The sequence below is a fragment of the Calonectris borealis genome, chromosome 1 (assembly GCF_964195595.1).
Source record: "Calonectris borealis chromosome 1, bCalBor7.hap1.2, whole genome shotgun sequence".
Taxonomy (NCBI): domain Eukaryota; kingdom Metazoa; phylum Chordata; class Aves; order Procellariiformes; family Procellariidae; genus Calonectris; species Calonectris borealis.
The window spans coordinates 148678131-148692814 of record NC_134312.1 but is presented as its reverse complement, the minus strand read 5'-3'; the positions used below and the strand labels follow the sequence as shown (position 1 = coordinate 148692814).

Here is a 14684-nt window from a genome sequence, read left to right as displayed (position 1 = left end):
CAAGCAATTTAGCAACTTAAATTACTTGGAAAGAAAAAGCTAAAAGACAGTCTTGACTTTGCATTAATGATCTTGCACTTCATAAAATTTTGAGCAGCAGATGCAGATTTAAAACAGCTTTCATTTATCAAGCAGCATTAAATTAGAACTAGCTAGCTTTTCAAGTTCCTTTCCTTTTCAGTCTCAGGGCTTTTCAGTCTCAGGGCTTAAGTAACAGCAGCTATTCTACCACCAGTTTCACCAACACCTGGCATCTAACACCTGAATGGTACTCTGACTATATGCTTTAGAAGGAAGAGGGTATTTTAATTTTGGTAGCCACAGAGCAACTGCCCATGCAAGTTTTGAAGTGAGAAGAGGCTCATGACTTGGATTTTTAAGGAAGAAATGGGACCATCTTTCCTCAGTGAAACATTCTTACAAGGATGAAATAGGTGTGGTACTTCAACTACTGATGGAATGAGGCCAGTATTCTGGGAAAATTCAGTGATCTTGAAAAGAGAGAGTACAACTCTGAGCCTACAGCACCCAACACATCATTTCTGCCATGTAAAGATAAGCCTTTAGCTTTTTCTAGACATCAAGACAGACTTTCCCTTACTCATCAAATACAGTATATATCATTAGAAGTTGTATCCAGAACATCTTACACAGTAAAGAAAGGGCAGACAGGAACTGAAATTACTTACTTAGATACAAGTTGACTTTTGGACACAAAGACAGGGAGATTAATACTTAAGTTTGCTGTGAAATGGCAAGTATCATCCCCTCTGAAATTAGAGCCTGTACTTCAGGATATGCATATGACATACAGAGCTTAACCCATAGTCAAAAACAGCATAAGTGTAAAGCCTAACACATTTCACAAACTCAAGCATGTGTATCAGAAAAAAGCATTATTTATTGTTTAAATGCATAAAATGCTATTTATAGTGTATTACATCATTAATCCAGTGATTTAAGTTTAAAATATACAAGTAATTGGTATAGAACGCTGGCAGTTTTATTTTTTTTTTGCCAGTGACACAGTGGTTTTATTTTGATGTTTTCGTCTCTGATGGATTTTCCCCAGTGTCTAGTGTCTTCAGCAATCTGAAAAGGCCAGCTGCTTCTCGTATCCGACTGAACTCAATACAGAATGCTTGCACTTCTATAAACAAGTCCTGTACATTAATAATTTTGTTTCTGATTAAAGACTGAAGGAAGACACAAACAAGACGTACCAGGCGGTTCTGAAACAGAAGAGATATGGTTTCATAATCCAAATAAATGTTTCCAACCAAGTCAGTTAAAGGACTGTTGGCCCTCAGCAGTACAACTGAGGCGTTCCAGGAGCAATTTAGCTTCAGCAGTGATCTCGTTCCCAAGCTTTGTACATGCGGCCCTTACTTTTCTACCTCCCATACTGCTACTGTATTTAAAAAATTGACGCCTCTGCTTTATAGTACTTTACTTGTGGATACAGGAGCTTTGAAGATTAATCCTGTGCACGAATGAAGCATCAGATCTACATATGCACTGTACTTAATTTCTTTGTTATGTAATCTCTGAATAAAGTCAGAGAGAAGGGATCATAGCCCAAGATGATGCCGTCACTAGGGTCACCCCTCTTGCTTAGTCTGATTTTCTACAATAACACCATGAAGAAAAATGAACAAGCTTCAGATCTCAAAATTCCCCAGCCACCACATGATTCCCCAGGCACTCCAGCTGGGAAGTGACAGCAGCAGAACTGATCCCAAACTTGCTTTGTGGGAGGTGCTCTATCACTGAATTAGCACGACCCTCTCACTCTGTCTTAGGAGGAAAGACAGTAGCAGGGACACCTCATCCAAGAAGACACTTCAGAGCCCATGGCTGTGAGCTGTGATTTGCCACCTGCTCCGGAGAAAAGATGGGATCTCAGAAGTGTTTCTCCTTCCTAAGGGCTGCTTAGGTAACAGCTTGTAGAGCACGCTGGGAGTTGGGAAGTGGAGACCTAGGAACCGGCACCTAAAATTTGGCACACACAGATCTAGTCACTAACCATCTGCTTTATACAGAGTACATTTTTCCTCAATGACAAAAGCAGATCTTACTTTATCATTAAAGTGGTCTCATAGTTCACATTGTGAGAAAGAGTTGAACCCAAACCTTTCTCTATAAACAACAACATATATGAACGATGCTTATCAGACAGAACTGAGGGGACTTGATATATTAAGTGTCCAAAGTATTTTAGATTATTTGACACTGAAAATAAACTACCAACTATTTTTTACAGGAACTGAGCTTACTACTGCAAAATTTGCTACCTATACCAAAAGGATTCAGAAACTGAACGAGTTATTTCCTTCACTGCAATCAAAAGGCATCACATGTTTTCTCTGCAATGCAAATTAAGTTACAAGAGTAATAACTGAGGAACATGAAACTCAGAACAAAAGTACAAACGCAAGATGCTGGCTGACTCCCAATCTGAGGATCGTGCCTCTTTCACTTCCGACAGGAGTGGTTTTGAACTGTACTTTTCAAACAAAACATCTTGTGTCTCAGTTCCTGCGAGGCCTCACACACAGTATTAACAAATTTAGATCTCACAAGCTTCGCACGCTACTTGGTGATCAGTATGTGTTCCTTGACCCTCTGTTCTTTTTTGTCCCATGTGCCTGAAACACAGTTGCTATATGCTCTCAGCAGCCCCTTTGAGCACAGCGTCCCACTCTGTGGGCATATTCTCAGCTGCAGCCCAGGTCTGCTGCTATTTTCCTATTCTCCTACCAAATGTAATAGGCACAGCTACTCTGCAGGTCACAGATCAAGCTACCCACGTGTATCTGGCAGAGTCCCAAAGCAGAGTCCCAAAGCAGCCAAAGATAACAAGTTAGTCATCATCTGGAAGGGTACCGAGAACAAGACAGAGGGGTTTTTGCTGCCATCTAAAACCACATTGTACCCATATCCTGTGTACTGCACGCAATTTTCGTCTCTGCAACTTAAGGATATAGTAGAGCTAGAGAAGGCACTAGAGAAGGACACCAAGAAAGCTTAAGGGAAAGGAACAGCTGCCTTGTTGCAAGAAACTAAAGAGGATGCAGTCCTTTAGTATTGAGAGGAAAAAGCTGAGGCAGGACTTGGTAGAGATTCACAAAGCCTTGGGTAAACTGAACATGGAACCGTTTTTCACCAATGACGTATCCAAGAAAACAAGTTCTACTGGGCACTTGGTGAAACCAACAGATCAGGCTAGGATAGAAGGAAGTACCTCGCACAGCATGTCAGCAACCTTGTGTGCCAAAGGTGTGGAAACCTCCCGAGGACGTAAAGATCCTTGAAGTGGCTACAACTTGCATGCTGGTACTGAGGAAGTATGACTGGCTTGGGAAGCGGAGAGTATAGTGTTAGGAAGACAGAAAACAAAGTTTTTAGGTCTTTCAGGAGATCTGCAAGCTGTTGTAGGTCAGTAATAGCCATGACTGAAGGGCAAGACTTCCACATGAGTTTTGTAACATCACCTCAAAGGTGTGGAAGTGGTGGGCACAATTGTACCAAAAAGAAACTTGAAGCTTAAAACTAAGCAGCAGGCAAACAACTTAATACTGGGGGTATTAGGGTGAACAAAAGGCACACTAAGTGACAGATACATCTTTTGCATGTAAGGACCTGAGTCACATACAACTGCAGTTTTGCCAGGGACAAGTGTATTATATCTACAGAAAAACAGGGAACAGTAGTTACTTGTGAAGTCTTGTAAAAAGGTGAAGAAACATCTGTTGAACACTATAAAGAACTGCATAGTGTGCTAGGAAAAAAAGATGTGTCTTCGAAATAAAGAAGCAGTAAGACAGAATAACTTAATGCTATCAGTCTTATAAAATCTCAGCACATACTACACAGAGCAATATATGGGACCCTTTTTCCTAACCAATTTACTAAAGTACTCACCTGCATATATTTGTCTTTAATCTGTTCACAGGTGGAGATACAATTGGAGATATAAAGATGAATAAATTCAGGCGGGAGATCAACTGCAGTAGTAAGCCTGTTCAAATTAAGAATACCCAGTGGTTTATGAAGCCATAAATGTAGTGATTCCATTGCAAGACAAATGAGTTAGACCTGTGATATTAGTTTATTCCCAGTCATGTCATACAGAGCTGATTTCTGACAGCTTCCACAGACATATTTCTAATAATTTAAATTTCTTCATTAAGAGTCCAAAACTTTTTTTTAATTCTGACACAGTACAGAAGGTGAGTTAGATTGTTTTCTAGTATATTTGACACACCTACAAACATTTGCTATATATTACACAAATGAGTCAATGATACTAGTTTCCAATTTACGATGAAGCCCCCAAGCTGTCCGAGTACCAAGATTCTTCTGCAATAAGCACTGCAATACAATTTTGCTTATTCATATTTGAATTTCAGGTACTGAGTCTGAACTTCTTCCTTAAGCATACAATCAGAATAACTCCTTTGTTACGGCAAAACATCAGTTTCCTTAGTTCCTTCATATCCAAATTTTAGTCCTAGGAACTGAAACTGAACAGCTCAAATAAAAGAGACCATGACTAGATGAAAATGTTAACTAGAGATTAATGATGCACGATAATCTCAGAAGCTTCTTACTACAGAAGAATTGGAGAACTATTGCATCAAAGAATGATATTAGTGTATTTTTAAGGGTTAACAGCAAAGCATACCTATTTGTGGTTAAACAATACTGACTACTAAAGTATTTGAGCTGCTACTGTTTAACTGAAAAAGCTATACCGCTCTCTTAAGATAACATGCACTACATGTAGAACTGCCATAAAGTTACAACAGAATTTGACCAAAGTAACGCTAATCACAGTCCTAATTCAAGTAGTGAAAGGTGGGGGGAAAGGGAAAACAGTGCATGCTTTAGACATTTCAGTTTCAAGGTTTTGTCTTATTTCACTTAAATATCAGTGTCTCCCTGTTTGCACTGACAGTCATTTTGCAATTTGAGAAAAGTTGTTCCTATGGTAGTTACGCTGTGGGAGAACCAGCATGCCTGACTCGTGGCGTAGCTATCCTGGACAGGAATAAAAGCTCTTTTCTTACCACTATTTCTCCACGTTGTGATCATTAGCCCAACTTCAGAGAACTAACTGCTGTCAGTCTGCACCAGTAGGGAGGGATTTATTTCAGGAATGTTTCTTTCCTCAAATGATATTTAAGGTGCAATTCAACTCTGCTGCAAAGAGACTGCTGAACAAGGCTGATTTGGTAGTTCACATTCAGTAATTGCCAAGAAATGGAAGAAGGTAAGTGGGAGAGATGTACTTTTGCAGTTTGTGGGGATTAGCTTCTGAGAAGTTTTCCCATTGAAGGGGCTAGCATTCTGTTAAGAAAATGGATTGTACCTACATGCAGAAGTTATTCCCAATGAAGACAAGGCATGAACATAAAGCAGGATGGCTATTTAACAATCCCACCTTTTATTCACTTAAGTTGCATCAAGAACGCAAGTTGCATTTAAGCAGATTAGCTGTGTGGCGTTAATTTTTTGTGGAGGATTCTCACAATAACTGCCCTTTGTCCCATTGTAGTCTTACATCTTCCACACAAGCATACCTCAAAATTAACATTTCCAGATGTCCTAATAAAACACAACTGCTACCTCAGTTGATAGAAGACAAGCTAGAGATGAGGCTAATTTTTAAGATATGAGACAAGAACATGAATTCTTCATGAGGAAGAACTGGATTGTGACCCATTAGAGGGAGTGACAGCCACTACAGTGACAAAACCATACACATCCAGTAACTGGTCATTTTGCAAGTCAGTAACTAAACTTGCAGCTTCCTAGGATATCGGACATGTACTTGCTAGTGAAATTTATGTATTAACCAGGATCCTGATGTCTGAATAAAACTTTAGGCATACTATAGATTGCAGTGACAGACTCCCTTAAGTGATAATAATTTTAAATACTGTTTTGACCTGAACATATCAAACAGTTTGATAAAGTTTTCTAGTAATTATCAACTCCAGTTGAAGTTATCCACAACACAATATGTGTTCCCCCATTCATTTCAAAGTAGAAACACTTTGCTAATATTAAAGAGTAACACAGTGTTTACTTTGAATAAGTCTCTCCATTTTTGGAGCAGGGACTGAAAGATTAACTAGCATAGCACCTGTGCAAGAAATGTGCTTTTTACCATACCTAATGTGGTAAAATATGGTATGTTATAAATAATTAATATAAAATTATAAGCAGTTAGTACAAAATTATAGTATTTAAATTATTTAATTATTATATAGAATTATAAATAATTAAAATGTAGTATATATGCCTCCACCATCACATCTTTCTGCTGGGAAATTGTGGGGTTTTTTCCTGTTAAGTTGCAGTTTTGCTACTGCTAATAGGAAGCTGTTAACATTACAGTAATATTTTAAAATAGCACTGCTGTAAAAAGGAACTTAAAAATTGGCAGTATTCTCTGAACTTAGCACTGAAGATGTTCGAGAAGTTCAATTCTTTATTACCAACCCACAGCTAACTTTACAAACTTAGTCTGGACTAAAATAAGAGTTTTTTTCTTTAACTACAGGCACCACCAATAAGGAACTACACAAAAAGCAAGTAAAGCCTTTATGAAAGAAACAGACTTAGACAGTCCAGTAGTCGTAGAAAGCAACAAATACACAGCACTCTTTTCCTCTGCAGGATTAATCAAGAGCACACTAAGGCTTATTATTAAAAAAAGAGTATTAAAAAAACAAAACAACCCAAACAGCATAGAGAAACTGAAAAGGGAATGATAGTTCAATATTCTTTTCCTTCACTGTAATCTGACTAGTCATTTATTCAATTCCTGTTACTTTTGGTAGTCTTTGGAATGCATCCAAATACAGCCCTGTGGCCAGCCTCACAATCACTTAATAAACTGTTCAGTTATTTATCTTACATACTTAAGGAAACCTTCTTAGATTTGAGATAGTACTCACCGATTTACAACTTCCATTGAATGTAAGGACATGTCCATGTTGACCAAGACAGAAAAATACTCTGTTATCTGACTAGACTGCATCAGTTTCAGCAACATTTCTATAGCTACTAAAGGATTGTTTTCAACCAGGTCTGGCAATTTGGCAGGAGTGAGACCAATATGGTAAACAAGCTTGGGGTCCTTTTCCAGTTCTCCAAGGAGCTGTAAAGAAAAAAAAAAACACGACTTTTTTTTTTCTTAACTATTCACATTACTGCTTGAAGAAACTGCTATAATACATCTAAGCTACAGGAGAATGATAACCCTTTAAATTTAGGCACCTCTATTGAAAGACACTGGAGGTATACTTTAACATTTTTACGTAAAGGCAACTGTGCCCATAAAACCTTTAATAAGGCATTTAGTAGACTCTCATCAGTGTGTGGCAAGGAAGGGAGGAAAAGACATGAAAAGTTTCAGCCTTCATTAGTTTCCTGTCCAGCAGAAAGAAACCTCAACTTCGAGTTCATTGTTGTCAGAAAATTGTCAGAAAAAGTTCTGCAAATAAAGGATATTTTATAGTGATAGCATAATGATTATCAAAAAAGCACACTGAAATCAGGGGCAATACTATCAAATTGAGGGGAAAAAAACAATTGGTGTTGGCATTTCTGAAATACTTATCAAAAGCTTCCACAGAAGCACGAACAACTTTGTTATAAGAAAATTTTTTCATGCAGAAAAATATTGGTGCCACTTATTGATGAACTGTAACTATGTCCAGTCAATGCTATGAAATTTAAAGATTTCTTCCTTATTCATACAAACCCAAGTCAAAACTCTTGCGTTTTTACAGTTTAAAGTCCTTGGAGTTTCCTGAATCCAAACACAGATCAATTAAAATGATCCAAGTTTTCTAAAATACATGAATTAATAGACAGCTTGTTAGAAAATCATTTTAGACAGAAGAGTGCATGATACTTACCTGTGTTTGCTGTGGGGAAGTCAAGGGACTTTTAAAAGCTTTTGCCATGATTCTTTTTATCTCAACTCCAGTGCTGTTCTTAACACACATTGACTTATCCCACTGAATTGTGTGATCTGGCTCTATTGGATTTAACCATGCCAATTCATCCTCACATATATGGAGTGGAGGTGGCGGTCGAATAAACTCTGGTCGAAAGTGACCTAAAATGGCAACAACGTGAAACGTTTTTTAAGCTTCAGGTATTCAGTTTTACATCAGTACAAAAAGAAGACCTCCAAAGCCCTCATTTCTTTAAGCTATTATAACACTGTGAACAGCATTACAATCTTATTTGCCTCCCACAAAAACAGTTATTTCTGATTTTTAGTGATGCTGTTACATTAGCCTGTTTTTCCTCTTGATTCAGATCAGCAAGTTACTGATTCTATGGTCTTTCTTCCTTCCACAGTAACTGCTTCCTTGGAAGGTGTTAGCAGTCAACGCAGATCTTAGTGTAGGGGACTGAGATCTGAGGGCCATCAGACCCAGTCTTTTAGCCAACAGATGACACAGGTAACAGCTTGAAGACAGGCTCCAGATTTTTAAAAGTCTGGAAACGTGAACACCGTGGACCCTGATCTGGAGACAGCCTGACACAGTTTTGCACTGTTTCATTCATCTTCATTCGCATTTCATACCTTGAAAATATTTCTGAACTATATTACATTTCATCTCGAGAAGTACAACATAGCACCTCATGAGTTACAGAAACAAAGATGTGAAAATGCACATACTTTCTATAGGAGGTTTTGGTCCACTCACTAAGGCTTCCGTGATCTGGGAGGCAACGGAGCTGTCAAAACCGGAGTTGGAAGAATCTGGGTCAGGATCGCTGAGAATGCTGGGGAAGCTGGCCTTGCTCTGCGTTGGCAACTCGGACTGACGTTCTGAAAGAAGGCCAGTCCATAATATTAAAGCATAAAATTGAAGGACAGATGCCTGGAATACTAAAAGTAGTGAGAAACAAGCAGCTTTAGAGAAGAACTAGCTTAAAAAAAACAGGTAACATCAACATGAAATTTAGTACTTTGTCAGGCAGCTAGTACTCAGAGTGCCAGCTGACAGGCGAGGGACAGAGGTATGCAGCAAGGATAAAGAAAAAATAGAAATGAATCTGAAACGTAGTCTTGGCTTTTGAAAAGGTAAGTAACTGATGTAGTCTTCATTAGTATGTTCACATGGTACTCCTGAAAGAGTTCACATGCTATATCTAGTTTTGCAATCGCTTCTTCTCAAAGCAGGGAAGCGAAAAATCTACACAGATACATCTACAAGCTCCACAACTATAATGCTCCTACTAGACCTGAAGTCAGCTATTCAAATTTATCCATCACATTTCAGTGGCATTGCATAAGCTACTTCTGCATTCGCTGTCAAGCTTGTGTGGAAAAAGATGGAGTTTAATTCTTATGTGATTCTACATACATCGTCATTAAAGCAAACCTGAGAGGAGCTGAAAGTGTCCCTTTAAAGACCAAATTACAGAAGATAAACAAGTTACATAAAAATAATGTTAAATTTAGTATCTACAGCTGAAGACTGGAAGACTATGGGGCTCAATAATCGCATTGTCAGATTTTTAGGTGTTTTCTGTCACAATCTGTCACTGTTCTCTATCTGAAGACTTAATGGCTGATCTTCTATATTCTCTGTATTATTTTGAGAGATCATGTTTTCCATTGTCTTGGCAAAAAAACCCAACACAAACCCCAGCAGACAAAAACCAGAAAAAAACCCACCAGAACACCACCTATACACTCCTCCCTGCCTCCACACAGGGCATTAAGCAGCAGATTAAGCCTTAAGTAATCTGAAGTCCAAAATTGTTGGTACCACACAAAGAATCCCTTGAAAAAGTTCCATGTGAAACTAAACACCACTTCTTTTTCTGACTAATTAGGTGTAGCGCTGTCAGATTTAGTGTACTGTCCCTATCACTTCTAAGCAAACTGTGCTTGTTTCTTTTTGTGCAACTACGTTGACCCTTCCCAGCTTCCCATGCATACGAACTATTTCATATGACTCCAACCAAATCCACGAGAGACGCTGAAACTATGAGTGACAAAAGGCTCACCGAAACAAAGCACAAACCATTGCTAATTTCTTTTTTGGCTTTCTGTCCTACTTTATCCAATTATTTCAGATCATGCAAACATTTGCATATATGCTCACTGAAGCAGCACGGCAGGGTATGTTTTTCTGTTAAAGACAACAACTAGCATACTTTTCAGTTATTTTCAAAAAAACAATTTTAAAGTCAAAGTCCAAATGAGCTGGTTTATAAAACACGTCTTCTACTTTATAAACTATTTCAAAGTCCAGCTTGTGTGTACTTTCATTTAGCCACTGAACAGAAGGGTTGATTTAACAAATGAAGTTCTGTTGGGAGGGGGAGGTAGGAAGAAAATACTGGGCGTCTTTTTTCAGTCTTTTCATTTATAATCTAGAACTTAAATCCATCAGTCAGTAAAAGTAAGTCACTGATTTGTTTGTATCCTCATAATCTCAAATGATTAATGATGCTTAATTAGAAATATAAAAGTTTAAGATGCATTCCTTCAATTCACTGATTTTAGAAGCCTCCACGAGCCCTTAGTTACAATGCATTGAAACTCAAAAGCTCACCCTGACTTCTTCAAGAATTAGGGCTGGATCAACAGTTTCAGGTAAGCAGAAGCAGGAATTAGAACACGGTGCTGTAACAGGAAAGAATATAGCATCTTGAACTTAAGATGTTTAAATTAAAAAAAAAATAATCTGGAAACAATCGCTTAGGTTCCCTTATGGAGCTGTTTTTTTCTTTTTACAGGTAAAAAGAAACTTTCTTTGATTCTTAAAGGAAAGCTCTACAATGTATTACGAACTTAACTTTAATACAGGTCAATTACTCTTAGATCAAATAAGGATTAGCAGACAAACAGTTATGAGCACTTTGGCAGAAGACTCATCCCTGCAACTAGGAGAAAGTGACATTTTTGATACGGTAACACACCAGATCAACCAAATCAAATTATAGGGAGAGACCAAGGCTTGAATGAACATTCTGTAGACCAAAGGAGAAGAGAACAAAGCAAGTTTTAATACTCATTCCCAAGATGCTCTATTCCAACATTCTACTTTTTTGGGGGGGAGGAAACACTAAAAACAAACAAAAAAGAAAAATCAAAATTAGAAAACCCACCATACAGCTGCAAGTGAATTGTCACAATGAGCTCAAGTTCAGAAGACAAGCCAAGTATTTCTTCCTCCCTTTACAAAAAAAAGGATTAGGATAGATACACTGACTGAAAAAAAAATTAATGCTTCTAAATTATTTAAGTTGATTTTGCAGGTATATTCTAAAGCAAGTCAAAATCATCCTGCTCTAAATAGCCCTGAATTCGTCTCAGGGACCACAGTTTTGAAGGGCCACCAAGTCTTACAGCTGTCACGTAATACAAGTATTTATGCACTGTCAGCAGCACAGCTTCATCCTGCATATTGAATCATTAGGAGAAACATACTGAAGGCTTCTGAAACACGCGCAGACCTTCTGAAACACGACAAATAGACAGCCAAGAAGCATCCCAATATTAAAATGAGCAAAGGATTTCTCTTTTAAGAAAGTGAATAGAAAGCAGAGATTTATTCTAGGGAGTTACAAGAAGAAGCCTGAGAAAGACAGCGTGAAGCTTTTTCAGCTGCAGCTTGTTTTGTTACATAACTCCTACAACTGTTTGTAAGCAATTAATTATGCATGTTTACTGCATTATGTAAATAATGACACAAGCACATCTTAAAGGGCTTAATTTGCAAAGTCCCATTAATGACTTTGTACTGTACTTTAAACCATCAGTGTCTTCTACTTTAAAAAAGGACAAATTAAAATGCATGGCCTAGAGTACCCATCCATACAACTACAGTTTTGAGGTTCTCTACGTGTTTCATTTTTAATGAGAACAAACTGTTCAGAAGGCAAACAGTACCAAGGGGAAAACAAATAAAAACAAATGAAAAAACTCCAGGCTTCTTTAAGGCATCACATATGCCTTATGCTAAAAATCACAAGTTACCTGAAGTTTCACAAAATCTAAATTCACTAAAGTATTCTGGAAAACACAGTCAGGATGAACAGAACAAGAACCAGAAGGATTTGTCTCCCCTGCGGCAGTATGTTAGGGTAATTCAATTTGCATTTTCAAAAGATCCCACAGTCTGGAAATAGTAGCCGAGGAGGACACCGGAGGACGTTTGTACACTGCAAACAAGGGACAGTATACCACAGCATAACAAGTCCATGTCAGATTCTACAGAAAACATGACGATACCAAGATACAACTGCAGGACGGAGAAAGCCTAGTTAAGTGCCTGACCTCAGAGCAGTAAACCACATTGTACAGATATAGAAGTGGGATGGTCAGTTTTCAAGCAAGCAGGTCCATTTGCACGTACCTAGGAAAAAACCACTATTTTTTGCTGTCCAAACTGGCTCCTTGTTCCCAACAATATTTTCTATTTCAGATTAGCTCCAGATGTAACTCATCAGTCAACGTAATCAGAACAATCATGTTCCTGCTCCTTTTCTCCTGTCAAAGGATAAGCATCACATTGCTTTTCTTTTTAGTTCAGTAAAAGTAGACCACCTTCCCACTTTTGAGTTAAGCTGTAAGACCTGACTTTATTTTGTAAAACTGAAGATATAATTGTAATAGCCAATTTGCCAGGTGCAGCTGAAGCACTGGTATGTGACAGCATGACAGTGATGCTACATTCTCTCATACTAGAAATACTGCAAAGAGTGAAAAGGGATAAAAATACACCAAAAAAAAAATCACCCCAAAACCACACCGCTTCCGATGAAAATCTTCCTATACTTGCAAGATGTTCTCATGTTTAAGGCAGTGACATGTATGCTTAAAAAGCTGCTTGTTAAGTAGGACAAAACAGTTAAGGCGTAACCTCTGCTTGAAGTTTCTCTATGTGCTTGAATGTGGGCTTGAAGACCCTAAACCATAGTTCAACCGTTTTCATATTTAGGACAGACAAGGGTGTTTCTCAGGTAACTCATAGCCAGACTACAATTAGCATTTCGATTTGTAATTGAACTACAGCCACAAGTCTTTCTTACCTGCTAATGCCAGCTGAAGCCCACTTATATCCACTGACTGGGCCATGTTCCCCACATCCATTGAAGCAATTTGCCGAGGAGTCTTCTTGAACAGTTCTCTAGGGGGGGCCAACATCAGCTGAGAAAGAAAGAATTTTTCTGGAGGAGTTATGGGAGGTAAGAAGCCTGTGGAGACACAATGAAAAACAAACCCTGATTTTAAGGCAGTAGCATTAATACTTTCCATACTCGTCATGTAGAACAAGCAAAAATGAAATGCAAACTACTGTGTTATTTATGGCAAAATCAGTGCAACTGAAGAGTCTTCAGGAATACATACAAAACTGTTGTTGACTCAGCTGCTAAGGTGATCTAAAATACAACGTTATACTGATCAGTATCATGCATCTCAACATGCAACATCTGATGCCAAGTCTGTCATAATAGTTTCTTTACATGTTTTCTAATTTAGACAACTAGTGAGCTATCAAATATGACCAGACATTGCAATTCATACTGTAAGTTATAAAAGTAATTCTTTTAGAAACTGATTTACCCATCGCCGTCGTGCCTGCATTTACTGAAATGGGAAAAAGTGTTTCACTCACGTACTTCTGTAAGAGGTTTGTTTCACAGCTTTAAAGCTGTCAAAAGCCTGCTATTACCTCCACGTTCTTGTAACGGCTTTCTCCCAAGAATCCCGCGTTACGGTCCAACCAAGCGGCCTATCTAGGACATCGAGCCTAGAGAGGCTTGCCATGAAAAACTCCCACCGCTTTTCCCGCCACCGGCGGGAAGCCGAGACCGGGCAGCGATGAGCGGCGTCTCCGCCAGGTCCTCCCCCGCCGGGAGAGCTCCTCCGCCCGCGTCCCGTCTCCCCGAGCCCGGCGGCGGGACGCACCTGAGAGCGGCGTGCGCTCCGCCTCGTCGCCGCCCCGCTCGGGCGCGGGGTTGAGGAGGTGGGCGAAGACGGCGGCGAAGGGGTTGGCGGCGAGGGGCTCGGTGCGGTACATCTCCCAGAGGAGGTAGAGGGCGGTGAGGCGCTGCGCGGGGCTGGGCAGCAGGTCGGGCTGCTGCAGCAGGAGGACGAGGACGGAGCCCAGGCGGAAGTGCTCGGCCTTGCCGAAGTAGTGGTGGAAGGCGCTGGAGAGGCCCTCGAAGGTGCTGCCGCCCGCCTCCTCCGACACGATGCTCAGCAGGCTCGACAGCTCCTTCGGCGACAGGCTCATCCTGCCGCCCGCCGGCCCGCCGCCGCCCGCCGCTCCCCCCGACTCGCCCGCCTCCGCTCCCACCTGAGTGCCGGGCGCCGGGCTCCCCCCGCCCCCGGGCATCCGCCCCCGCCCGCTCCGGCCCGGCCCGGCCCCACCGCTCCCCGCTGCCGTAACGCCGCGCGCGCCCTGTCGCGCCGGCTCCGCTTTACGGCGCAGCCGTAAGGCGACGGGGCCGACGGGGCGTTCCGGCTCGGTGCCGGGGCGACGAGGAGGCGCGCACGCGATTGGCCGCGCGGCGGGGAGCTGCGGTCCGGCCCACGCCCCCGCCTCGCGAATCGGGATTGGCCCGAGCCACCCGGCGGGGGCGGGGCGGGCGCGGACGATCGGCTGCCGCCGCGCGGCTCCGCCCAC

General features: G+C 40.5%; 1 protein-coding gene across 8 annotated transcripts in view; it reads right to left on the bottom strand.

Annotated features, from left to right (window-relative positions):
• The window catches only part of CNOT11 (CCR4-NOT transcription complex subunit 11), a 39354-nt gene extending 24961 nt beyond the window's left edge, over positions 1-14393 (bottom strand). For 4 of the 8 annotated variants that reach the window (XM_075135911.1, XM_075135933.1, XM_075135915.1 and 1 more), the window contains exons 1-6: positions 13964-14393; positions 13084-13248; positions 8711-8863; positions 7935-8137; positions 6969-7171; positions 3925-4021 (exon numbers count right to left, since the gene is read on the bottom strand). In XM_075135911.1, the coding sequence (XP_074992012.1) occupies positions 3925-4021; positions 6969-7171; positions 7935-8137; positions 8711-8863; positions 13084-13248; positions 13964-14393 (1251 nt within the window). Of the gene's footprint in view, positions 1-881; positions 1233-3244; positions 3358-3924; positions 4022-6968; positions 7172-7934; positions 8138-8710; positions 8864-13083; positions 13249-13963 lie in introns of those variants that run through there. The other 4 variants (XM_075135889.1, XM_075135900.1, XM_075135882.1 and 1 more) reach the window with 4 other exon arrangements.
• Between the last annotated feature and the right edge of the window lie 291 nt (positions 14394-14684).